The sequence below is a fragment of the Camelina sativa genome, chromosome 16 (assembly GCF_030686135.1).
Source record: "Camelina sativa cultivar CO46 ecotype springtype chromosome 16, ASM3068613v1".
Classification (NCBI taxonomy): Eukaryota; Viridiplantae; Streptophyta; class Magnoliopsida; order Brassicales; family Brassicaceae; genus Camelina; species Camelina sativa.
In genome coordinates, this window is record NC_141895.1 from 5,773,624 (window position 1) to 5,801,498 (window position 27,875).

General features: G+C 31.7%; 5 protein-coding genes and 1 pseudogene across 7 annotated transcripts; 4 read left to right on the forward strand and 2 right to left on the reverse strand.

Moving 5' to 3' along the window:
- The first annotated feature begins 6,601 nt into the window (after nucleotides 1-6,601).
- LOC104753436 (uncharacterized) lies at nucleotides 6,602-9,138 on the forward strand. The gene is made up of 4 exons (XM_087492509.1): nucleotides 6,602-6,763; nucleotides 7,208-7,672; nucleotides 7,745-8,439; nucleotides 9,123-9,138. Exons 1-4 carry the CDS (start codon nucleotides 6,602-6,604, stop codon nucleotides 9,136-9,138), a joined length of 1,338 nt encoding a protein of 445 aa, XP_087348635.1.
- LOC104749998 (RING-H2 finger protein ATL64-like) lies at nucleotides 8,985-9,838 on the reverse strand. Its single transcript, XM_010471724.3, has one exon. The coding sequence runs from the start codon at nucleotides 9,696-9,698 to the stop codon at nucleotides 9,258-9,260; it is 441 nt and encodes a 146-aa protein (XP_010470026.1). The 5' UTR covers nucleotides 9,699-9,838; the 3' UTR covers nucleotides 8,985-9,257.
- Nucleotides 9,839-11,131: 1,293 nt separating this feature from the next.
- Nucleotides 11,132-12,261, forward strand: LOC104749999 (CAX-interacting protein 4 pseudogene; annotated as a pseudogene). The gene has a single exon (XR_015585439.1). The product of XR_015585439.1 is annotated as a CAX-interacting protein 4 pseudogene (transcript).
- Nucleotides 12,262-12,647: 386 nt separating this feature from the next.
- LOC104750000 (outer envelope pore protein 16-1, chloroplastic) lies at nucleotides 12,648-13,921 on the forward strand. Of its 2 annotated transcripts, none has more exons than XM_010471726.3 (6): nucleotides 12,648-12,836; nucleotides 12,928-12,979; nucleotides 13,175-13,248; nucleotides 13,337-13,370; nucleotides 13,458-13,525; nucleotides 13,626-13,921. In XM_010471726.3, exons 1-6 carry the CDS (start codon nucleotides 12,723-12,725, stop codon nucleotides 13,770-13,772), a joined length of 489 nt encoding a protein of 162 aa, XP_010470028.1. In that variant the 5' UTR covers nucleotides 12,648-12,722; the 3' UTR covers nucleotides 13,773-13,921. The 2 variants fall into 2 exon arrangements, with proteins under 2 accessions (XP_010470028.1, XP_010470029.1); XM_010471727.3 differs by having other exon boundaries at nucleotides 13,217-13,248.
- A 3,253-nt stretch (nucleotides 13,922-17,174) lies between these two features.
- Nucleotides 17,175-17,534, reverse strand: LOC147925163 (uncharacterized). Its single transcript, XM_087492510.1, has one exon. It carries the CDS (start codon nucleotides 17,532-17,534, stop codon nucleotides 17,175-17,177), a length of 360 nt encoding a protein of 119 aa, XP_087348636.1.
- A 5,885-nt stretch (nucleotides 17,535-23,419) lies between these two features.
- LOC104786809 (putative protein phosphatase 2C 23) lies at nucleotides 23,420-26,330 on the forward strand. The gene is made up of 4 exons (XM_087493466.1): nucleotides 23,420-25,360; nucleotides 25,456-25,569; nucleotides 25,654-25,918; nucleotides 26,014-26,330. Exons 1-4 carry the CDS (start codon nucleotides 23,849-23,851, stop codon nucleotides 26,127-26,129), a joined length of 2,007 nt encoding a protein of 668 aa, XP_087349592.1. The 5' UTR covers nucleotides 23,420-23,848; the 3' UTR covers nucleotides 26,130-26,330.
- Nucleotides 26,331-27,875: the final 1,545 nt, after the last annotated feature.

Genomic DNA, 27,875 nt, shown 5'->3' on the forward strand with positions numbered 1-27,875 from the left:
CGTTATAGATCCGCTGTCATCTAATATGATAAATAAAAGCAAAAAAAAAAGACTTAAGGCAGATGGCCGGCTGTTGACTTTTAAGGTTTCAACCTTTTTCGTCACGGGTCGATCGTAAGATATCAGATTTATCATTTATGTACTTGCGTATATGTAGCTCGTGATTATTCATGCAATAAAGACTTTGATGCTTTTGACCCTAAACCTATTTGAAAAAGTTTGAAAACAAAAATTGCATGTATACAAGTGTGGAATGATCCGACATCAGCAGCTTATATATAGCCTGATATATTTTCACATACGGATATTGCATTATAACTTCTATATTGATTCGCTAAAATGACAACAACAATGTGTCACCCATTCGTGAGAAAATTTGCTAAAATATCAAATCTTTTTCACCTGTCCACATCCCATCACCCATGAAAAATTACTATAAGCCAAATGTTGTATAACTATGTCATGTTAAAGATTAATTTTTACTAAACAAAGTTTGACTAATGCCAAGCTACGTACTTGATACTCCCAACGAATAGTTTTTGCTTTACAAAAAGTAATTCAAAATATTTCCGACAAAGCTCTTAAACTTTTCCAGTTTTTTTTTTCCAATTCCTCCAATAAGAAGATACTATTCACTATTTTATCAGAACCAACTACCATCCAACTACATTCACAGATTTACTTAAGACTCTCAAACAAAACAATATATATATAGAACGTAAAAAATATTTTTCCGGTCAACAGAAAGTCAATCTTAAAAAAATCACATCAAATTTAACAAACACATACTAGAACATTGATTTTTCTTTTTGTAGCTAAAAAAATGGGATTTCATCTAGAAGCTCTGGAGGTGTTGACGAAGGACATTTTGTGAAAGAGAGAAATCAATGTAATGAGAAGTCAACGAAATTGAGGGAGCAAGTATCAAAGTGATTTATGATGTCAGCGAAGAACATATATATGATATATGAACATATCTTGACTCTTCATCAATCTTTCAAAATTGATGATCCTTTATCCATACGGTTCACATGTACTTTGGTAGTTTTCTTTACACAAATGTCAACGCCGAAATTGAAATATTTAGGAGGCAGGTTAGGTTAGGAAGAGTTGTCAGTTTTTTTTTTTACATCTTTCATGTGACATATCTTATCAACAAAAACAGAGAAACAAATTGTTTACGTTGAGGAAAAATGTTAGAAGCACAAAACAGAAGAGAAATCTAAGGAAATAACAATTCATGATACAGCAAAAATCATAAATAAGGTCCCTAAACTTTGTGCCCTCAATTAATGGAAAGCCTCGGCCCAAGAAACAATGCGAGAGTGTACTCATAAGTCTTTTTTTGGTATACTGTACTTTTTATAATACTAGGTAATATCCCGCGCATATTTGTTATATTAGTTATGTTTAATTCATTTTAAGTTATAATAATCATAAAATTATGAGAATTTTCTAAGAATTTTTTATTAATAAAGTTTTTTCGAATGCTGTTTCTAGAGAGTGGTATTGAAAAGAAATGTATTTTTGAAATTGTTCCTAAAAATACATATATAACAAATAAATTTTCTAAATTTCAATAATACACTTTATTTATTCAAATCATACAATATCAAAATATACCAGCTATTTAAAAGTATTTTTAATGATAAAAATAGAAATTTACTATGATATTCAAAAATTACCTAAAAAAATTAATAATTAAATTGCATAATTATTTTTAAAGTATCAATTAAATATATTTCCTATAAAGTTATATTAAAATGTAATAAAAAATCCCAAAGATTAATTTAATTTTTCATCTTTTTTATATTCACCTTAATTTAAGCTATATTGCTAGGTTAAAGTCTAATGATTTCTTCTTTGTAGTAAAATTTTGGAAATAGAATATCAAATACTTTTTTATATAGAAAATCATTAAATTACAAAATTTTGAATTAAATAATCATTATAATGATCTTTAGATAAGTATATTTTGGGTCAAAAAAATTAAATATAATGATGAGTATACCAAAAAATGTACTACAAATTTTTTGGAGGTAAGAGAGAGTTAAAATTTTTGATTTCATAATTCTATTATAATAGTTTATTTTGTTAAAATATTGCATAATTTAAGAAAATAAAATAAATATACATGAATGAAGATGATTTCTTTAGCTTGATTTTCTCATTGGGCTTTGATCGAAATTAGTGTTGTTGAATCTGCATCGATAAATTTTCTTACAGCCACCAAAATTCTATTATATATATGTAATTGAAAATTGAAAATTAAAAATTAAAATAATAAGAAGACAAAGAAGGAAGGAAAAAATACATAAAAACAAAGAAATAAAATTGAACAGAATATAAGATAAATCTAACAAAATAAATAATCACACTCTTACTATGAGTTTTGAACTCATGCAAACATAAACAAAAAAAATATATATTTAGAATGTGAGATATGGTGGATGATGATGTGAGAATAGTTATTTATAGGATTTCAAGGGATGAAAGTTACATTTCTAAAATTATTTAAATAGAAGAGTTAATTATAATTTATAGTGTGTTTGAATGAAAATGAATGGAAAAATAGTCAATTCATAATTTATGTAATTTCAGTTACAATTTAGTAGTGAAGTGTGGAATTAAAGTATAGATTAATGTACATTATTATATTTTTATTTAATTAAAATAAATATGATTCTTTTAGAAATTAAATGCTAAATGAACCAATAAGGAGAGAGTGAAACCTTATATATATATATATATATATATATATATATATACAATGTAAGATATACATATCATGCAAACTTTAAAACTAAAATTTAGAATTACGTGTTTACAATAATATTTGAATTATTTTTTTTAACCCATACAACAACAAAATAACACAAAAAAAAATTGAGATATAGTGGAAAAGGATGTAAGAATGAGAGAATAAGTATTTATATGAAGAGAAGTGATAAAAAAAATTATATTTAGAAAAATGAGAGTTACAATTTTAATTTATTATTTGTTTTAATACAATTGAGTGGAGAAATATAGTTAATGCATAATTTATATGATTTCAATTTTATATTAATATGTGAGTTAAATGTCAAGATTAAATGTTTTTTAATTTGTGATTTATTATAAATAAATATTTTAATTTTTTTTGACTTAAGGAAAATGAATACTAAGAGGCTTAAAATTTTAGCTTACACATGATTTGGTTGTTTTGTTGATATAAACTCAACAATCAGACATAATTTTCAAATTGAAAATATTACTTTTGAAGTGACAAGCTAAATTAATTTTTTTTTATAAAATTTTATGAACTTCAATCCAAATATTTTTTAAAAACCCAAGGAGAACTTCTATCTTTTTAGTTTAGTTTTTTTTTTCACTCATCAATTTAATTTATAGTGCTAGATTTCATAATAATGGTTTCATCTTTGGAGAATTTAGTTAAATGGTGTTAAATTATATTGTTTTCTATATTTCATTTCCAGTTAAATATGATTTATTTTTGGGATAATTTTTTCATTTTTCTTAAATCACAAATACCAATTTTTTTTTAATTGAAGTTCTTTTTGTTTTCAAAAACCTCAATTACATATTTATCTATTGGATCACAAAAAAAAATAGACTTTATAAATAGAGTTTATAGACTTTAAACAAAATAGACTTTATAAATGGATAATTGTATTGATCTTTAAATATTATTATATTGATCTTTACAAATTATTAAAAATGATACGTGAATATGTGAGATAATCAAAGTACATAATAGAGAATTAGAGGTGAATCTTTTCAACTTCATGACTTATTGTGTGGTGAATATTGTAGAAGAGTATGAAAAATAATAACTTATTAGATGTTAATCTAATATAGACAATGGAGATACACCTTTTAAAACATTAAAGTAAATCATGTAAGATATACATATCATACAAACTCAATGCTATTTGAATTGATTTTTTTTAACTCATACAACAACAATAACAAAAAAAAACACAAAAAATAAAAAGAGATATAGTGCAAAAGGATGAGACTAGAGAATGAAAGAATGAGAGACTAATAGAATAAAAGAATGAGTATTTATAGGAAGAGAAGTGACAGAAAATTACATTTAGAACAATGTGAGTTACAGTTCTCATTTATTATTTGTTTAAATACAATTGTGTGGAAAAATAAAGTTAATGCATAATTTATATTATTTCAGTTTTGTATGAAAATATGAAGATTAAATGTGTTTTAATTTGTGATTTAATATAATTTTTTTTAAAGTTGAATTGCCAAGTGGACCAATAAAGAGAGAATGAAACCTTACTTTTATATATATGAGACTAATAGAATAAAAGAATGAGTATTTATAGGAAGAGAAGTGATATAAAATTACATTTAGAACAATGGGAGTTACAGTTCTCATTTATTATTTGTTTAAATACAATTGAGTGGAAAAATAAAGTTAATGCATAATTTATATGATTTCAGTTTTGTATGAAAATGTGATTTAAATGTGTTTTAATTTGTGATTTAATATAATTTTTTTTTGTTAAAGTTGAATTGCCAAGTGGACCAATAAAGAGAGAATGAAACCTTACTTTTATATATATGATTTAGGTTCAGGGTTTAGTGGTTTATAGTTAAAAGTTTATAATATATACATTTTATTAATTTATTAAAAAAAATATTCTGTTTAAGGATTAATTTTCTTAGATATATACATATATAATAATATTACAAATCCCTTTATACTCCGGTTTTAAATCCCTTTTAATATGAAACTAGGTAATATCCCGCAGAAAACCGCGGGCTGAACTTTTTTTTAATGAAAATTGGTAATAATTTATTTTGTTATTATGTTATTTATAATAGTTTGTGATTAAAATTTGTTGTTTATATTATAATTTTTGTATTTTAAAAATGTTATTGAAAACCTGTTAATAAAACATTTGCATGTAATGAATAAAATTATTTAAATTTTTGTCAGTTAAACGAAATCTTTGCTATAATTGTGAATTAAGTAAAAAGATATAACTAACATGTAAAAACAAAATCTTATCCAGAGGTCAAGATCAAGGACAGATTGTGGCAAAAAAACCTTACTAGGAAGGATCTCTATAATTCGCTTAGGGGTGCTGCCTCATTAAAACCTTACTAGGAAAACCCATTGGGACAAAACCATAGTGAAGGAAAAAGAGTACAACACGCATTACTCCCTCTGTTCCAAGCATCCCTAGAAGTCCTTAAGTCTTCGCATTCCAATCTAATGCGCGAGCTTCTTGAATGTTGATGTTGATAGTGACTTGGTTAAGAGATCGGCTGAATTGTCGCAAGAAGGAACTTGTACTACTTGAATTTCTCCGGCCTTTTGTAGTTCATGTGTGAAGAAGAAATTGGGTAGAATATGCTTCGTCGGATCTCCCTTGATATAGCCTTCCTTAAGTTGTGCGATGCAGGCCGTACTGTCTTCATAGATAACCGTAGGCTCCTTATCGTCGGCCATGCCACAATCTGTCCTGATATATTGAGTCATCGACCTCAACCATACACATTCACGGCTGGCTTCATGCATTGCTAATATTTCAGCATGATTAGATGAAGTGGCCGCAATGGTTTGCTTCATACGAAATAGCTGTACCACCGTGTGTGAACATATAGCCGGTTTGAGACCTAGCATTATGCGGATCCGATAGATAACATGCATCAGCAAAACCAACTAAACCTTCTATGTTATAATTAGTATAATATAAACCCAAATCCAACGTTCCTTGTAGGTAACGTAATAAATGCTTAATATCGTCCCAATGCCTTTGGGTTGGACAAGAGCTAAATCTAGCTAGGAGGTTCACGGCAAAACATATGTCTGGTCTAGTGTGGCTAGCCAAAAACATTTACGCTCCTATAGCAATGAGATATGGCACTTCCGGACCGAAAACTTCTTCATCGGCCTTCTTCGGACCAAATGGATCTTTATCCAAATCAAGGCTCCTCACAACCATCAGGCTAGTCAATGGGTGAGCTTGGTCCATATTAAACCTCTTGAGTACCTTTTTCAGTATATGCCATTTGATGCACAAGGATTCCATTATTTATGTACTCAAGTTGCAATCCCAAACAGAATCTTGTCTTGCCTAGGTCTTTCATCTCGAATTCTTTCTTTAGATATTCGACTGTTTAGGCGATTTCTCCAGAGGTTCCTAGGATATTTAAATCATCCACATATATTGCTATTATGACAAACCCTTTGTTTGCAAACTTGTTTATAAATATACATGGACTGATGGGATCATTCTTATAGCCCTCTTTGGCTAGGTACTCACTTAACCTATTGTACCACATTCGCCCACTTTGTTTCAGTCCATAAAGGGATTTGTTTAGCCTTATGCAGTATTGTTCTCGAGAACCGCTCTTATCTTTGAGCTCAATACCCTCTAGTAATCTCATATATATCTCATTATCCAGTGGACCATATAAGTATGCGGTTACAACATCTATTAACCGCAAATCCAGTTTTTCTCTTATAGCCAGACTTATTAGAAATCTAAAAGTCTGGCTATAAGAGAAAACCTACTTAGATTTTATTTCTTACCAAAAAAAAGATCAAGGACTTCAGAGGTAAAAATCTATTATGTTTGGAAAAAAGGTGTCTTCAGAGGTCAAGGACAAGGTAAAATCTGTTATTGGAATATCCACGGAAGCGGGCATGGGTTCCTGTTTGGGTAATCTTGAGAATCTTGGAGGTTCACGCGTTCAAGTCTTCGGTTATGTTCGAGATAGGTTGAAGGACCGGGTGAATGGTTGGACAACAAAATTTTTATCTAAGGGAGGGAAGGAAGTTTTACTAAATTCGGTGGCTTTGGCTCTCCCTACGCATGTTATGTCCTGCTTCAAACTTCCTCAAGGGTTAACAACCAATTTGATGAGTGCAATTTCAAATTTTTTGTGGAGCTCGGATGGAAAAAACTGGGGGGATTCATTGGGTGGCTTGGGATAAATTGTGTAGGGATAAATCTGAGGGAGGTGTGGGTTTTCGGGATTTGGAGACGTTTAATGACGCTTTATTGGCTAAACAATATTGGCGTTTAATACAGTTTTCGAATTCTCTGTTTGCTCAAGTGTTTAGAGGTCGATACTTCAGAAATAAACATCCGTTGATGGCAAAAAACCTTATTCGCCCTTGTTTGGGTGGAGAAGCATTTATTCTACCAAGATTTTAGTTGAAAAAGGCGCACAGTGGACGATTGGGTCAGGGTTTAATATTTCGGTTTGGCGTGATCCTTGGATCCCTGATCAACATCCTCGCCCTGCAAACGGTAGGGGACGGCAACTGCTTCCAATTCTAATGGTAAATCATTTGATTAATCCACGGATTAAAGAGTGGCACTTACCTATCCTCCAGGAATTCATGGATCCGGCGGATATTCAGACTATTCAGAGTTTGCCTGTTAGCAAATCTTTTAAGCCAGATCGATTGGTGTGGCATTATACACAATCTGGTCGGTACTCGGTTAAATCGGGATATAAGGTAGCTCTAGCCATGAAGGCTGACATTGAATTTGGTCCCAACTGTAATAACCTGAAGACTCAGGCTTGGGATCTTCCGGTACCCCCTAAAATTAAACATTTCTTCTGGCAGATCGCATCTGGCTCTCTTCCGGTGACGGTGCGATTAGCCTCTATGGGAGTTAATTGTAACACGGTATGCAAGATATGTGAAATAGATGAAGAGTCTATTAATCATAGTTTATTTGAGTGTTCTCATTCCCAACAGGTTTGGGAGAGGGTTTTCAATGGATCATGCAAGAATAAGTTCCCTTTTGGATCGATCTATTCCAACTTAGATTTTATATATGGTAAAGGGTCAGGCCCTATGGCTTTTGGAACTACTCACAGTTCGATACCGTGGTTGCTCTGGTTCTTATGGAAGGATAGGAATAAAAAAGTATTCCAAGGATTACAATCAAAGCCGATAGATATTATTAATCAGGCTTTACGTGAACAATTGTGGTGGACGGAAGCCCAAATAGCTGCAAGGGTTGGTTCAGTTTCGACGAAATCCCTGCATATTCCGGAGATGATAATTCATTGTCAAGTTGATGGCTCGTGGAAAGTTATGGAACCAAATTCAGGTTTAGGATGGTGGTGTGGAGATGGTGAAAATCAGACTATAGTTATGGGTGCTATATGTCAACGTCACAGTTCATCCCCACTTCATTCAGAGTTAGAAGCATTATTATGGGCGATGGAGTGTATCTTGTCCAGAGGAATAGACTGTCGGATGTTCGAAATGGATTCTGCAGAGCTACTAGCGATGGTGCAAGATCCGAAAGAGTGGCCAGTTTTCTCTACGCTTCTTGATGAGTTCCAGGTGCTTAGTGCCTCCTTGCCTCCTTTTACCCTTTCCAAGATCCCAAGGACGTCCAATGTGAAGGCTGATTGTTTAGCTCGTTCTTCTAGAAAGCTTGTGTCAGAAACGATATTTGTAAACTCTTATCCTCCAGTTTGGGCAACCAATCTAGGAGTTTTATTTTAATTAATGTTAGGTTGAAAAAAAAAACAAAATCTTTTTTGTTAGTGTTTTTAAGTACAAATTAGTTTTGATTCTAATAGATTTTTTTTATTTTTCTACAATTTATTTTATTTGATGTGTTCCTATTTTCGTTTTTTTATTAAAAATACTTATTTAATTAATATTTAATTTTAATAAATTTTTTCTAGTGGCAATTAAATGTAAATTTTTACACATTTTAAGGTTAGTTTTATATTTGTACTTCTCAATTAATATAGTAGGACTGTATTCCTTAATTAGGATATTTAAAAACTGATAGAAATTATGTGTCAAAAGCCAGAACTTTGAATGGCTGAATAATATTTTTTAATAGTAATATATTAATAAATAAAATTAACATATACACTCTTTATAATTTTGCAATAAATTATTAAAAACCTGAAAATGAAAATGAAAATAAATAACATCAACTAAGACGATATTCAATAATTCAATCGTATTAAAAAATTAAAACATGATTTTTATTTCCGCAAAGTTTGAAACCAAACCATGATCGGTACAATGTTACACAAAAACCGTAATCGGTATAGTGTCCACTCCTATGAATCTAATTACATTTTTCCAAATTATGTACATATAGATACTTTCACGATTGAGATACCCGGATATAAATTTTCTAAATCCCAAATTACAATAAAAATTTCGAATTTGGGATTAAACCGGATCGAAGCAAACATTAAACCACTAATTCTCTCTCTCAACCTTGCCCTCCCCTCTACCAATCACCAAACCACCGAAACGGTGCTCTACAAACCGGACATGTCAGCTTATAAAAACACCACGAATCTATACACTCCACGTGGAACACGTGCTTGCATCTCACAAGAATTCTAACGACGTCGTTTACTTCAAACTCCTCCAAACAAATCACGCACACGTCAGCTTTAACTCCATCAACATCACCGCCGTCTCTGCCGCCGCATTTCGTGAGTCTCACGGCGGGAGGTAACGGCTCTCCGGCTTCTTCGTCTCCGATCTCTTCCTTCGGTAGCTTCGGGTACATAACAAAGCAGAGGAGAATAATCGAGCCGTAGAAGAGAACGATGAAGACGATACATAGAAGACTCAACGCTATTGATTCGGATTCTGTAACCACCGCCGCCATCTCCGGCGTCGAAGCAGCCACCACGTAATCACCACAACAGCTTGATTCCATAAATTGAAGATTTTATGAAATTGATTTAAATTTGGGGATGCATAGTAATGTTCTTAAATATGGATTTTGATTTTTAGATTAGTGTGATGAAAAAAAAACTAAATTGGTTATAGTTTTGTGGAGAGGGAGGTGGCGGGAGGGATTAAGTGGAGAATATTCGAGTTTATGAATTGTTAATTAGAGGTTAAGAATTATATAAGCTTATGAGTTTTGGATAAATTGTCATTAACCTTTTAAGAAACAAACTGAATATAAATTAAGGTTTTACGCAGTTTTGTTTGTTTTTATCTGGAGTGTCTTTCAGTTACTAATTTGCTTGATTGATTACAATTTTTTAAAAATTCTATTTTAGATGGTGTTGATTAGTTCTTTCGCTATCATCCATAAATAATATTGTTTGCTATTGTTAGCAATTGATAATAATCATAAAAATTAGTTTATATCGTATCAGACTCTAAAAACCATTATGTGTTTTCTCTATAGCTTTAGGTTTTGACTAATAAAATATTCTTTTCTTCTTTTATTTTTGGTGTTGTGTTAGTAACTTAGTTTCATAAGATAAAAGACTACGGTGACATAAAAAAAAAAAAAAAAAAAAAGCAATTTCAATTTGTACCGTTAGGTGGTCAGCGAATGTTTCATGAATAAATTTGGGAGATTAGTGTATATGATGAATTTACAATAATTTAACATTGGTCATTATAAAAGTTTTCTTAGAAAATTTACAACAATTGATTGATTACATTACATAGATGAATTTCTGCTTTTTAAAAATATTATTGGCTTAATATTCTAGCTAGCCAAGAGCTATTTCCACCATTCATAGAATTTTAGCAAAAAAAAAAAAAAAAATCAGGATTTTATGGTATTTATCCATGAAGGTTGTACTTACAATTTACACTTTGTTGGGGTTATTTTGCAAAACTTGTGAATAACAAATTAAAAATAATAAATTACATAAGAAATGAGGGACATAAATGTAAAACAAAAAAAACTAAAGTCGGTTTCCCAATCTTTTATAATATTACCCTCAGACTTTCTTATCTTTCCCTTTTTTAGCCTCTCTTCATAAATCAGAGAGCACCGGCGAAATAAAAATCCAACCTTTTTCTTCATCCATCTATCTCCGTCGCTTCTTCCTATCGTATCTGGTAAACCATTTAATCCTTTTCTTTCGATTCTCTTCTCATTAGGATCTTAATTTACATCGGAGCCCTAGGATCAATCTTCGTTTATCATCAGATTCGTATCTAGGTTTTTGATGATTTGGGTGCTTAAAAACCCTAGCTTTACTGTTTAATCTGGTTAGATTTGGGTTAGCTTTCATTGGAATCGGTTGAATTGTATTGCGGAGATATTGATTTTGTCTCGTTTTTTTTGGTTTTTAGGGTTTAGGTTTTGTGAAGTTTTTTGTTTTCTAGGGATTCGAAAAGATGCCGGCGACAGCAGGAAGGGTGCGTATGCCCGCAAACAATAGGGTGCATAGTAGTGCAGCGCTTCAGACTCACGGTATATGGCAGAGTGCGATTGGTTATGATCCTTATGCACCAACTAGTAAAGAAGAGCCCAAGACTACTCAGCAGAAAACCGAAGATCCTGAGAACTCTTACGCGAGTTTCCAGGGTCTTTTGGCGCTTGCTAGGATCACTGGTTCGAATAACGATGAGGCTCGTGGGTCTTGTAAGAAGTGTGGTCGTGTTGGGCACTTGACGTTTCAGTGTAGGAACTTTTTGAGTACTAAGGAGGATAAGGAGAAGGATCCTGTTGCGATTGAAGCTGCTGTTTTGTCTGGGTTGGAGAAGATTAGGAAGAGTGTTGGGAAAGGAGGTGAGGTGGAGGAGGAGAGTAGTGAAGAGGAAGAGGAGAGTGAGAGTTCTGATTCTGATGTTGATTCTGAGATGGAGAGGATTATAGCTGAGAGGTATGGGAAGAAGAAGAGTGGGAGTGTTAAGAAGACGAGTTCTGCGAGGAAGAAGAAGAGGCGTGTTTCTGATGAGTCTGATTCTGATTCGGATTCTGGAGATAGGAAGAGAAGGCGGAGGTCGAAGAAGAAGAGGAGAGCACATAAGAGAAGGAGTGTGAGTGAGTCTGAGGATGAGGAGGAAGAGGGAAGGAGTAAGAGAAGAAAGGAGAGGAGGGGAAGGAAGAGAGATGAGGATGATTCTGATGATGAAGATGACAGACGTGTGAAGAGGAAGAGTAGAAAGGAGAAGAGGAGAAGGAGAAGCCGTCGTAATCATTCTGATGATTCTGATTCAGAGTCCTCTGAGGACGATAGAAGGCAGAAGCGTAGGAACAAAGTTGCAGCTTCGTCCGACTCTGAGGCCATTGTTTCGGGAGATGATGATTCACGCGTTGGAAGAGGTTCGTCTAAGAGGTATGAGAAGAAGAGCAGGAGACGCCATCACAGGAAAGAGTGAAAAGTAAGATTGATCTCTATGAACCGTTTTCTTCACTCACCATTACCCTCTATCAATCTTATTATCTTATGTACAATAATGAAACATGTCTTGTATGGGATTTGAATTTGTGTTGAATTTGCAATGCATACTCTTGTTTGGTCTTTGTTTGTTTCAAGCATGTGAGAGATACTACTGGTGTTGTGACTCTTTTCTTACTCTATTGCTTCAAGACTGATCTAAGAATTGATTCGTTGTTTTTAAAGTTCCGATATTTACCTTATTATTAGCGATACTCACGTCGGCAAGGTAGAGCTCACGTCGGCAAGTGTCGCTGTGGTGAGATCACGGGACTCGTGGGATGAATTTGGCATGGCTCTAGAGTAAGAGGGCAGATTGGTCTTTCACTGAGCTCAAGTTTCATGGCTCAATTCATACAATATCTACTCGTGGGTCCTTGTTTATCTCTTCTCCACCGTTGAGCCAAAGTTAAGATATCCACCGTTAAAGTTAAAGCCACTTTATATATCCCAAGAAAATAGGTGACCTTGTTACAGAGCAAGATCAGAGAGAAAAATATCGCAAAACCAAAAAAACAAAACAGAGCAAGAAGAAGAAGAAGAAGATGTCTTCAAGCACATTCTCCGGGACCGTGAGCACGCCGAAGCTTTCGGTGGCTGTTGACATGGGAAACCCTTTTCTCAATCTCACCGTCGATGCTTTCCTCAAGATCGGAGCTGTACAAAACTAATCTCTCTCTTTCTCTTTGATGTATCATTTTGTTGATCTTTATCTCTCATTGTTTTTTATTTAATCTTTGATGGGTTTAGGTTGGAGTCACTAAATCTATTGCAGAAGATACTTACAAGGCCATCGACAAAGGTAGGCCCTCAACATTCTCAAACACACATAAGTGTTCATGTTTAGTCTATGTTTGTTACAAAAGCTTACTGTTGTGTTTTTGGTGAATTTGATGAACACTTTTTGTATATAATTAGGAACATTTATTATATCTAGAACACATTGTGATGGATCTGTTTTTTTTGTGCTTATCATTACTACTTTTGTTTGTTGGAGCTGCAAAATACCATCTTTTACTCCATGGTTCGTTTATTGTAGGGAGTCTCTCCAAGAGCACTTTGGAGAATGGGGTGAGTGTCACTTTACTGCATCAAATCTATGTTTGTAGAAATGTGTCACTTTATTATTTTCTGAAGATTCTGCTAAACATTGTTGCAGCTTAAGAAGTTGTGCGCCGAAGGTGTTTACTGGGGTAAGTTAGTTTCTAGATTCATTGTTTTTCATAACTGATTTATGTTGAGAGTAAGTTTTAAGATTTGCTATATATGAATATGATCAGGAGCTGCGGCTGGAGTTTATGTTGGTGCAGAGTATGGTATCGAACGTGTTCGTGGCACCAGAGATTGGGTACTACTAACTAATACATTTCACACTCTTTTCAATGCTCTTAACATTTTTGCTATTAGATTTTTTTGCAAAACTGATTGGTTTGAGTGTTTGTTGTCAGAAAAACGCAATGTTAGCAGGTGCGGCGACAGGAGCAGTGCTCTCTGCAGTTGGCAAGAAAGGCAAAGACACTGTTGTGATCGATGCCATTCTCGGTGGCGCGCTTGCTACCGCTTCTCAGTTCCTTAACAATCATTATTTCTATTGATTTTCTTCACATCTTCATATAGGGAACCAATTTGGTCTTCCAAAGTTTGGTTCATATGGTGGATGGATTCCCTTTGTCTTTACTCTTTCAATAAAAAAAACAATGTAGGGTTTTCTGAATGAATACATTTTGAGTATTGTGAACGTTAATTTGTGCAATTTAAGCTTATTTTAAAATATGAGAAATGCATAAAAATAAATGAAAATTTTGTATAAAAATAAGCAAATGATTTGTGGTTTCTATAAAACCCTTTGATGTACTCAAAAGTCTCAAACGAGTTGTCCAATGTGTACTTAACTTATCATTACAGTAAAACAGAGCGAATAGTTAAAGTTTAAAGTTTTTATTGTTTTATTGCATATGATTTATTTACGAGGAGATTAGCTAAAACATGATTGGGCTTTTGATGAATGGGATTTAGAATTTCAATTTTGGGCCTTAATGTTGAAGTCTCAACCTTGTTTTCGCGTTTCGACCCGACTCTTAGTTAGTTTATTCATGTCTCTATACATTTCACTTATAAAATAAGTCTTCGGGCAAATTTTCTAATACATATAGAAGTTTATCAAATTTTCTAATACATATAGAAGTTTACAATTTAAAAGATTTTTATTTTTAAAATGATATACGTGTAGTTGTTGGAGAGTGTCTCTTGGTGTGTGTTCACTTATACATGCATGTAACTAGTGGAGAAAAATGGTGGTGGAAATGAAAGTGACAATGCTGTCTACAACAAAATTCTCAAGGATCTATGTTTGCTTAATGGCTACCATCTCTACCTCTCTCTTTCTCTACCACTTTCCACCTCATGCAATAACTTCTCATTCAACCAATCTTCTAACACTACTACATCAAAATCATTCAGCTTAATCCCATTGTCTACAATTTCATTTTATGCATGATGTAAATAAAAGAAAATACTAATATGTAGTCTATATATATATACATATCTTATTCAAGATCTAAAGTTATCTATAGGATCAATCAAAATGGCTATTCTAATCTATCTCGAGTTCGTGCTTCACTTGTTTGGGTCAATCAAAACATGCATTAAAAAATTAGTAACCATTAATAATGACAATGTGAGAATAAAATGAAACGTAATAATAGTTTCGAAATTTAGGAGAGTAACATGTATATTCCATATACTTCCATAATAGGTGAACTGCAGAAGTGGGTTGAAGATGAGTCAAGACAACAATACTTTAGTGCCAGCAAAGCCATAAAGATCCACCAAATCAATAAAACTGACACAAAAGACCCACTTCTCTTATTATTCTTACGAACTAATTAATCCCCCACCATTAAGGTCCACTAATCCAATTCTTTATTCGTTTCATAAAGTCAAAAATGATTAAGAAGCAAATTAGTAATTTATCTCTTCTTTAGTTTCTTCCGACTAATAAATTTTTTGAAGGTCAATGATGCATGCAACAAGGAGTCTTTATTTTACTTTCTTCATGCATGTTTTATTAAAATTTTCTTCATCTTCAAGAGTTATATACATATATTATTCTGCATGTTTTCTGCAATTTATTAAAATTCTAATGCAATCTAGAAGTTGAAATTTATAGCATTGACTTATAAAACTCAATAATTGTATTTGCCAGAACATCTCCAGGGATTTTATAAGGTTTGAAAATAAAATTCCAAAACATTAAATTTTCTTTCTTGTGAAGGTATCCTAATGAAAAATGTTATCATGGCATTATATTTTAAAATGGAAGCATACATGGCCAAGGAATGGAGGGTTCTCCACTTGCAATATTACAAATGATGATGGACCATGAATTATCAAGTGTTATTAAGATAAATGATTATAAAAGTTGAAAAACAACATTTATGTTAATTAACTATATCTTATAAACAAATCTCAACCTTAAAAACATAATATGCTTTTCTTTTAATAATTAATCAAAAGCAAATGCGCAAGTTGGATATGTCTCCACTTATCTTTTCATGTTGTTTTTTTTTGTCAACATGTTTAAATATACATTTGGGTGTTTTTATTTTTTGTCTTTGAAGTATGAACGTAATTATTTAATAAGGGAAGACCCACTCATCCTTATAGTATATTTTCTTGAATTCTTTATGCCTAATGATAAATGTATTTGACATTTTATTCCATCATTGAAACTTGCCCCTGAGTTACCACGTGTCTACTAAGTTTGATTTAACTCTAAAACGTCGTGAGGATTGTAGTAGATCTTGATTTTTTACCAAAGCACTATTTGAGAATTAATTAATGAGTTCGGAACATTTGCGCAAGACAACAAATGATTTGTTTGCAGTCTTCGCATGCATCATTTTGTGGATTACCTTCTCAGTATTCCTATAAGACGATTTGACACCATTTCTTATATGGCAACGGCTCAACCAATATAGAAGAAAAATCAACTTTATATATTTAATATATATAAATTTATTTTGTGACCAAGTCATAGTCTCTCACCATCTAGCTCTGCATTTTCCAAACGATACATAAGAAAGCAAAAATAGTGGACTTTGTAGGGAACACTTAATCAAACTAATAAAATTTCTACTGCGTTAAGACAACACTAGCTAGGAAACATAGAATGCCCTTTTAACAAAAAAAAAAAAGAAAAAAAAAGAAAACATATTTATTTGTTCACAACAGAGAAACACTATTTATAGTAAAAAAGGGTAGGAAACATGATATTTTGTTTTTTGGTAGGACAGGAACGTGATATTTATATACTCATTTTAATTTAAGTTTTAGGTAGAAGTCTCTAATATCTTCGTATAGAAAACCTTTGTTTTCAGACGACAAAAAAAAAACCTTATTTTTCAAAAAAAAATTGATCATTCCTTTTTGTGTTGGCGAATTCCATGCTTAAAAGATACTAGAGGATATCCCGTGCTACATCACATGGTTATATTTATTTTTAGTAATTTTTTTTACAGATAATTTTCATTTTTCTTGGATTATGGACATATTGGAGGAATAGCTATAACCCCAAATATACAAATAAATACAAATATACAAATCTATACACTATATAACCCCAAATATACAAATAAACAATATATAAACAAAGAAAATAAGTCAAAATAAAAAACTACATTAGAAAAATACAAATTACAAAAAAGTAACTAACAAAATATATATTCTCGTGCTGTAGCAATAATGATAATAATTTGTGTTTATGAATTGATAATATCGAAAGTAAATAATAAGAGAAGAAAAAATTAAAAATAGTAACATTAGACATGACTTATAAACTGATGGAGGTATCATACTTCTTCATTAACCCCTTCAACCATTTATTGTATTTAATCTGTAGACCAAAATAGAATAAATATAGAGTTATTAGTATAGATATTATTCAAATAAAATTATGATATACCAAAAAATTTAGGAAGTAATTACCATTCCTTTTCCTAATGGAGATTTTGGAAAACTTCTTTAAAAACAACATTGGTTGTCTTTGTTTGAGGTTTTTCCTCACTATCTGTTATCAACATCTTCAATCCAGACTTTGATTTAACCCTTGACATTGCTACATATAACTGACCATGTGAGAAAACGGGTCTAGGCAAGTATATCCCAACATTTTCAAGAGATTGGCCTTGGCTCTTATTGATAGTCATTGCAAAAGCAACTGAGACTGGGAACTGTCTTCGACGCATTTTGAAAGGCAACCTAGCATCTGATGGTGATATCAACATCCTAGGTATGAGAACTATCTTACCAACTCGCGTACCAGTTAAAATCCGAGCTTGTAAAACATGGTCCGCCATTTGGATGATCTGCAGTCTTGTACCATTCATTAAACCACCATGATTAAAGGATATATATTATACATAATATCATAATACCATATGTAAGCACAGCAAACCTGAAAATAGATGTTTGGTTGTTTAACTATTTTCAATGAATCATAAAAGTATAATGTTGATCCCATAGATTTGATATATATGAACAGAGTCGCAGCATATATCTAGAGAACAACTAACATGATATATGTATTTTAGATGGAAATTTCCATCTCAAATTACTATTTTACTAAACATCTAACTAACTTTTAAGATGAAAAAATATTATCAATAAAAAAATAATTCAGTAGTTTTTTTGTTAATTAAATTAAATTTTCTCTAACTCTTAGTTGTTATTTTCTTCAGTCTCCATATTTAAAATGGACATAAATTGATATCCCTTATATATTAAAAGAAAAACATTCTCACACAAAATGATGATATGTCGCATTTACAGAGCTATGGACATTATTTCCTTTATTTGTCAAATCAGTTTTTATAATATTTATATTTATATATCATTGTATTTTTCCAAAAATAAAATTAACACCTAAAAATTAAATTTTTATATTCTCTTTCTAACTTAATTATATCCTTTAATTACATTTTCATAAAATCTTTAAAATAAATTTTAAAAACTCTTTGTTCATATGATATGATAATACAAGATTAATATTACAATAATTCTCACGGGTTAAATTTTAATTATCAAACAAAAATGTATATATATATACTACACAATTGAATTTTAGATTTCAATTACTGATAAAATATAATATATTTTGTGAATAAAAATTATGTAAAAACATTTAATAATTATTTTTACCGCACTATGTGCGGGTTGTTACCTAATGTTGTTGTAAATAAGTCCACACTGCTATATATCGTAAACATCTAACTATTTTTTATCTTTTTGTGATGGGTGAATAAGTACATTCTAATTTTCCTGTTAAAAGTTCAAATGCATAGTAGAATTTGTCGAAAATTTGAGAGGATTTAAGCAGAGAAGTTTGAGACATTTTTTATGTAGTTGAGAAGACAATTTACAATTTTGGAAACTCGCATTCGATACATGGGTCAACACGAAGGGACTGACTGGTACAAAAGCAGCGTTTGCGGTTGCGGTTGCAGGAGATTGTGGAAACTGGCGATTGTGGTTTCAAGCGTTATTTAAGCATTTTGAATGACTGGTTTAGCATTTTAAAGTGGGTGCGTTTGAGGGGGTTTTACAACTGGTTGACCAACGGTTGCATTAGCGGTTAAAACACAATAAATGTAATATATAATTATATAAATGTTTAAAAACACCAAAAACTTTATTAAATTTGATTTATAATTAAAAATTATTAAAAATACTTAAATAATTATTCATAAAACAAATAAATTTCATATTGAAACACTTATTACTTTATGCATTCGGCTTTTCACCCAAAATTTAATCAAGTAATGTGATAAATGACAAAACATATGGTTTAGATTATAGATCTTCTCGCTAAATCTCACACACTCAATAACTTTCTCACATTGAATTACAAGGCCAAGGTAAATTAATTATGAAAGAGTTGAGAAGAGTCATTGGTGATTTGTTTTAATATTTTCACAAATAATCTTATTTTCTTAAACTTCTGATGAAATGTTATATTTTTAAAATTTTTTTGAACGTATGTGCGATATGCGAATAGTTTTACATCATGTTTTCCGGTTTTTTTGTTAATTGGAATCTTATTTTCTTGTAATTGTTTATTTTCTAATCTCCTCAATCGTATTTGCATTTCATTTTCTCTCATCTTTAATGGGTACAATGGTTAGGTTTAAGATATAAGAAAAAAATATTTTAGTATTTTTGATTTCTTTTTTGTTTTAAAAAAATAAAATAAAAATTCCAACCGCAATCGCCCGCAACCGCAAACGCTTTCGGGAAGCAGCTTTTGGAATTCAGTGGTTGGGAGCGATTGGGAGCGATTGAAAACGGTTTGTGTAATTAGCACCAATCGCTAGCAACTGCTACCACCCGCAAACGCAGCATTTGCAGGAGGTAGCGGGAGAACAAAACACCTAAAACTATCCAAACCAGTTTATTTTACAATTGAAACATATACTGAAAAAGTTTGAGGTACTTTTATATAGTTATGATGACAGTTTAAGACTAAGACTATCCAAACCATTTTCTCACTTTATTTGTTAAGACCTACAAATTAGGAGGATTAAATTCAGAGTGGATATTTTCAAATATGTTACAATCCATCTCAATTTTTTATAATGAAACAAATTTTAACTCCAAAAATTCAACACTTAGACAAAAAAGTAAGTCAATTTAAAAATCCATGGATTACGTATTGTTTAATTCTTCGAAATTTTAATTGAATTGGATTTGCATAAAATTTGCTACATATTTTTCTTATTTTATTTACAACATTAATATACACTTTGCTCAGTTTTTTTTCATTTCCAGTGCAATAAATCCAAATTCCAAAATTTAACACTTGGAATTTTTTTTAAGCCAAATGTTCAAAAAATATCAAATAGTAGCGGGATGTTGTGAAACAAACAATGCTTACTTTCTTTTATAAAATGTGGGTTTGTTACAGATATGTCAGAATCGTGTTCAATATACATCGAAAATCTTGACTTTAAATATTTACATATAACTGAAATTTGGGGTTTAGCATGCAAGATTCTCTTGTTTGAGTTAGATAGTTTTCCAATCTTATTATGTTACCTAAAATTTATTGTTCCATATTTTATAAAAAAAATAATTCAATTAATTTTTTGTTAATTAAATGATTTATTCTCTAATGAAGCTTACATTTCATATAAAAAATAGTTTTGTCCCTGACATGTATTAGCTTTAATATTTATATAGAACTGAAATTTGGGAGTTAGCATGCAAAGAACTCCTGTTTGAGTAGTAAATAGTTTTCCGATTTTATTATGTTACCTAAAATTCTCATTCCATATTTTATCAAAAATTATGTAATTAATTTTTTTTGTTATTTAAACTATTTGTTCTCGCACTTGATGCACGGGTCAAACCTAAGACTATCAAAATCAATTTCTCATTTTATTTGCTAAGACCCACTAATTAAGAGGATTGAATTTGCAAGAGATATTTACAATCCATCTCAAATTTTTAATAATGATACAAACTTTTCACTCTGAAAATTGAAAATCGATCACATTTTTTAGTTTTTTGAAATTTTAATCGAATTGGATTTGCATAAAATTTGCTTAAGTTGGAAGTGTTTTTAGTCAAGTGGTTACAACACAACCTCTACGACCGATCTCACTGAAGTTTGACTCCACTAAATCGCGTTACCCCGCATAGTAGGGATTGACTATGAATCGGGCTTTGTCGATTGAACGATGAAAAAAATTTTGCTACGTGTTTTTATCATTTATTTAAAACATTAATATACACTTTCCTTACTTTTTTTTTTAATTTCCAGTGCAATGATTCAAATTCCAAAATTTAACACTTGGATTTTTTTTAAGCCAAATGTTGATTTTTTTTCAAATAGTAACAGGTTATTGTGAAACAAAATTCTCATTCCATATTTTATAAAAAAATATGTGATTAACTTTTGTTATTTAGACTATTTGTTCTCGCACTCTATGCACGGGTCAACCCTAAGACTATCCAAACCAGTTTCTCATTTTATTTGTTAAGACCTACAAATTAAGAGGATCGAATTCGCTGTAGATATTTTAAATTATTTTACAATCCATCTCAATTTTTTAATAATGATACAAAATTTTAACCGCGAAATTCGACACTTAGCAAGAACATGAGTCATTTTAAAAATCAATGGATTACGTTTTTTTTTTGTTTCTTTGAAATTTTAATTGAATTGGATTTGCATAAAAGTTGCTACGTGTTTTTCTCACTTTTTTTTTGAACTTTCCGGTGCATGATTCAAAATTCCAATATTTAATACTTGAGATTTTTTTTAAGCCAAATGTTGAAAAATCTCATATAGTAACAGGTTGTTTTGAAACAAACGATGCTCACTTTCTTTTTAAAAAGGTGGTTTTGTAAGAGCTATGTCAGAATCATGTCCAATTACATCGTGAATATTGACTTTAAATATTTACACAGAACTGAAATTTGGGATTTAGCATGCAAGGAACTCATATTTTAGTTAAAAAGATTTCTGATCTTATTACGTCACCTAAAATTTTTAGTTCCATACTTTATCAAAAATAATTTCAATTGAATATTTGTTAATTAAATTATTCACTCTCTAACGATGCTTACTTTTATATAAAAATATAGTTTTGTAACAAACATGTATTAGCTTTAGTATCTATGTAGAACTGAAATTTGGGAGTTAGCATGCAAAGAACTCTTATTCTAGTAGTATATAGTTTTCCAATCTTATTATATTGCCTACAATTCTCATTCCATATTTTATCAAAAATTATATAATTAATTTTTTGTTATTTAAACTATTTGTTCTCGCAATCAATGCCCGGGTCAACACTAACTATCCAAACCAATTTCTTATTTTATTTGTTAAGACCTACAAATTAAGTTAAATTCGGAGTGGATATTTTCAAATAGGTTACAATTTATATCAGTTTTTTTAATAATGAAGCAAACTTTTAACCCCGAAATTCAACACTTAGACAAGAACATGAGTCAATTTAAAAAGCAATGGATTACATTTTCTTTGTTTCTTCAAAATTTTAATTGAATTGGATATAATTTGATATGTTGTTGTAAATAAAAGTATGCATGTTGCTATATCACGAATCACTTCATTTTGGTCTACATCCAATCAAATCGTTAAGCAAACCAAACAAAAAAAAAATGATTCAAACATTCGAATCCTGCTGGCGTGATTTAGATTAGTAATTATCACAACCTCCAACTACAATATATAAATATAAACTACCACCCACTCCAACAAAAAAAAAAAAATCTAGCACTAGACTTTAAATAATTAATAAAAAATCATTAAATATAATATAGAGTACATTTTAAGTTTTTTATTTGGGAAAATATAAAATAAAATGAAGAAATAAATAAATTTTTCAGATTTAAAAGAATACTTATGACATAGGAGAGAATGATGGTAATTGGTAAGTAGTGAAGCAGCAGCAGAGGGTGCGGGTGAGAGCCGAAGAGGCAGCCAAAAATAAACTCATTTGAGAGAGTTGACGAGAATTTATGAACTAACGGAGGAGTCAGTAATCGTACGACACGTGGAGTACTCTTAGATCATTATCACGTGATCCAACGGTGATCAAATGCACAACTTACGAAGTAGTCTCATTTATAAAAATGTTTGTTGTTTGAAGGAAACTGTAGCTATTTTGACTTTTAATTTCTTATTAAGGAACAAAAGAAAAAAAAAGTCTTTATTTCCTTAATTGGCTTTTGTATAATTTTCCACAAATTTTGAGTTTATAATTACTAAAATTGTAAGATGATCATTATTCAGTTTTCATTCCCACGCGCAATGATCTTTGTAGTATATAGGCACTAATTAATCCTTTATTATATACTTTATTCATATTCTAAAGTGATTTTTCATTGAATTTATTATTTAAATTACAGCTACATTAAATAAATTCATATACAAGATATATAATTCAAAATTTTATTAGTTTATATAAAATATGTCAAAATATAGAATTATGCGTAGAGTTTTGAATAGATATAGTAACATGTAATTTTTTTTTGACAATCTTATACTAACATGTTATTTTATAAAACATGACTTGTATGTAATTCCCTTTTTTTTAATTAACCACATCTCGTTGACGCGCTCGTTTACGAGAGTAAAGTAAACAGTACTACTACAAGACACACATTTCAAAACCCCCTGAGTTCATAAAAACTCCAACCTTTGCCTTCGCCACGAGTCAACCCTCTTCTTCGTCAAGAGACCTCGCTGCAATTAATAAAACCTTTAAAATATAAAAATTCCCTCATTTTCATCAATTTTTTTTTTCTCCTTTTCAGATTTAACACACAATATAACATAACGTAACAGAATAATATTATAATAATATCTTTTTTTTTTTCTACTTATATTATTCTCTTCTTTCCCCTTTATAATTTTCCCACTCAAAAAAATCATTTTTCTTGCACACAAGTCAACTCTCTTTTTCTCTCTCTCATATCTCATCATCTTCTTCAACCTCTCTCTCTCTCTCTCTCTCTCTCTCTCTCTCTCTCTCTCTTACACCATGGATGAACAACTTCAATTGTAATCTAAAAAGTAAAACACGTTCTCTCTATCTGAATTCTCAATCCCCATAACAAAAAATTGTTCCTTTTTCATTTTTTTCAGATGGGTAACGGAATCGGAAAGCTTACTAAATGTTTCATCGGCGCCGGAGAAACTCGTCGGAACAAAAAAAAACCAGAGTTATCATCATCAACCCTCGAATCAGATCCTTTAGACGAAGGTTTAGGTCACTCTTTCTGTTACGTTCGACCCGACCCGACCCGTGTCTCGTCTTCTAAAGTTCACTCCGAAGAAGAAACGACGACGTTTCGTACGATCTCTGGCGCTTCCGTTAGTGCCAACGCCGCCACTCCGCTCTCTACTTCTCTCTACGATCCTTACGGACATATCGACCGAGCCGCTGCGTTCGAGAGCACGACGTCGTTTGCGTCGATTCCTCTGCAGCCGATCCCGAGAAGCTCCGGTCCGATTGTAGCCGGTTCGGGTCCGTTAGAGAGAGGGTTTCTTTCCGGTCCGATTGAGAGAGGTTTCATGTCCGGTCCACTTGATGGTTCTTCCGGTCCGGTTTCCGGTTCTGATCAATTTCAACGTAGCTTCTCTCACGGTTTAGCTAATAATATCCGGGTCGGGTCAAGAAAAGGATCTTTAGTTCGGGTTCTCCGTCGCGCAATTTCGAAGACGATTACTAGAGGACAAAACTCGATCGTTGCTCCGATCAAACCGGTTAAAGTACCCGATTGGGTATTCGGGTCGGATAAAACCCGGATCCAGAACCAGACCCAGCACCAGAACGAGAATAATCTCACTGTTAATAGTAGCTTGAATTTTAGTAGTGAAGGGAGTTTACTAGACGACGACGTTTCGTTAGAAAGCCAGAATCTTCAATGGGCACAAGGTAAAGCTGGCGAGGATCGTGTGCATGTGGTTGTATCGGAAGAACATGGATGGCTCTTCGTTGGAATCTACGATGGATTCAACGGTCCAGATGCGCCTGATTATTTACTCTCTCATTTATATCCAGCCGTTCATCGTGAGCTCAAGGGGTTGTTATGGGACGATCCTAAAACAGATGCAAAATCTTCCGATGAAGCCGATGTAGAGAATCGCGACTCGAGTTCCGAGGAGAAAAAGTCAAAGAACTGGGAAGAAAGTCAACGACGGTGGAGATGTGAGTGGGATCGAGAAAGGCTCGATCTTGACCGTTTAATGAAGGATCGGAGTAATGGGTCGGATCAAGATCCGGATCCGAGTTCGTCTGATGTTCTGAAAGCTCTGTCACAAGCTCTGAAGAAGACGGAAGAAGCTTACTTGGAGATTGCAGATATGATGCTCGACGAAAATCCTGAACTAGCTTTAATGGGTTCATGTGTTTTAGTGATGTTGATGAAAGGTGAAGATGTTTATTTGATGAACGTTGGTGACAGTAGAGCTGTTCTTGGGCAAAAAGCTGAGACTGAGTATTGGATTGGGAAGATTAAACAAGATTTGGAACGTATCAATGAAGAAACAATGAATGATTTTGATGGTTGTTGTGATGATGGTGAAGGAGCTAGTTTGGTTCCAAATTTATCAGCTTTTCAACTTACTGTTGATCATAGCACAAATGTAGAAGAGGTAATGCAGTCAACTTACTAATGGAGTCATTTAATCAAAGATTTGATGGTACTTTTAGCCTAATGAAACTCTTGTTTTTTGTTGTTGTTGTTCAGGAAGTTGATAGGATTAGAAAGGAGCATCCTGATGATGCAACCGCGGTGACTAATGAACGTGTTAAAGGTTCGTTGAAGGTTACAAGAGCTTTTGGCGCCGGTTTCCTCAAACAGGTATGTTTAAACATGTTTTCAGTTCTTGATTCTTGGAATCTTGTATTAGAAGTTTAACTTTTGGGATCACATTTTCATTTGCAGCCTAAATGGAATAACGCACTACTTGAGATGTTTCAAATCGATTATAAAGGGACGTCGCCTTACATCAGTTGTTTGCCAGCACTTTACCATCATAGATTAGGATCCAAAGACCAGTTTCTGATACTGTCCTCGGATGGTCTCTACCAGTACTTCACAAACGAAGAAGCGGTTTCGGAGGTTGAACTCTTTATCACATTACAACCTGAAGGTGACCCGGCTCAGCATTTGATTCAAGAGCTTCTTTTCCGTGCTGCCAAGAAAGCTGGTAATAATCTGATACGAGATATTTGAATCAAAGTAATGGGGGCTAGTGTAAAAATCGGATTTTAAGTGTTTTTTTTTTTCCATTGATGTTTCTAGGTATGGATTTCCATGAACTGCTTGAGATACCACAAGGGGAACGGAGACGGTACCACGATGATGTTTCCATTGTAGTCATCTCTTTAGAAGGAAGAATGTGGAAATCTTGTGTATAAACAGAAACCATATAATGAACATAGAGCAAAGTAAAAGTGTTTCTGAGATGAATATGGTTCGATGCAACTGATTAGTTTTATGAGTTTGAGTTTAAGTCTCGATCTCACATCGAATCTAAAACCTCAGTAACTCGGGAAGACTGGTTCACTGATGTACTATTATATGTTAATAAACAGTAAGAAAAAGTTTTGCCTCTGGAATCAAATTCAAAACACAAGTCTCAATTAAGACACACAAGTCCATGTCTTTTATTTATCTGTTTTGATTGTTTATTTGTTCTCATTGATTCCATATTCAAAGATGAATCTAGGCTTCAAAACCAACCCTTTGACTTCGAATTTAAGACACTTCAGAGTTAGATTCGACATTTGTGGAAACCCTTTGCTTATTGGTCAATGCAAGCTATTGAAGTAGTTAGTGTCTTCCAACTTCTACCTGTAATAGAATAGAGAAGTAAATGTTGGAAGAAGAAGAAGAAGAAGAGGAAGTGGTGGAGATCAAATCTTGTCCCATTTATGAATTAAATCACTCTTCACTTAACTCTCTTGCTTCCCACCAAATCTTGGCCTCTCTGTTTCTGTACTGTTTCCACCAACTAAAGGCAACACAATTTTGGATCTTTCTGGTTTTAGTCCCCATTATACAATTCTCTAGTCGCGATCTACAATTTTCACAATGCATAGAGATAAACAAGATTTGTAAAGGACAATTTGGGAGCTAATACGTGTTGCAGGAGTTAGCATAATATAATTCTCAAACTTAGAATAGTACTACCAGTCTATCACTTTCCCAAAAAACAAGTGTTGTTCAAGAAATATATTTCTGTTTTAAAATTAATGTCTTAGCTTTCAATGCAACTCTTTAAAAATGTAATTAACGTTTAGTAAACTTGTTAAAAAATTTAAATGGTGAATTAGAAAAAAACTTTATTAACACTTCTGCTAATTTGGTGGATAATACATTCATTAACTAAGGGTTAAAATTGCTACTGAAGCATCTACAGTAAAATCTCTATAAATTAATAAACACTATAAATTAATAATTTTTGCTAGTCCCAAGTCGGGACAGTGTAAAAAATAACAAAATTCGATAAGATAATAAGATAATAATTTTTTTGAAATCTCCATGTAAAATATGGTCCCAATAATATCATAAATTAATAATCATGTAAATTTACATATATATATATATAATACATATATGCTGATATAGTAAAGTATGTAGTTTCTCTTAAACTTCATATCTATAAAACGATTGTTATGTTGTATCTTCAAATTATAATGATATAAAATATTCTATAACATTTCATAAAACAGCTAAAACTATTTAAAGTATTCAATTTCTAAATATGCATCATTTACATTTTGATAGTTTGATAGACTATTAAAATATGATAATTAATATTTTTATTCATAAATTTGAATATTTATGTCATGTGTATAGGCGAAGTTGTCTATAATATTTGTAATTCATTATCAATAATATTTTTTAATTATTTCAAATTCAATTCCAATACCATAAAATTTACAACATCCAAAATTCTAATCTTATTTTACAAAAATTGTCTCAATTCATAATTTTTAAAAAATTAAATAATTAAAAATATACCTATAAATTAATAATTATTAATTTACACTATAAATTAATTATTATTAATTTATAGATAAATTAATATCACTATAAATTAATAAAATGTCTTGATCCCAACATTATTAATTTATAGAGGTTTTACTGTATTTGGAAAT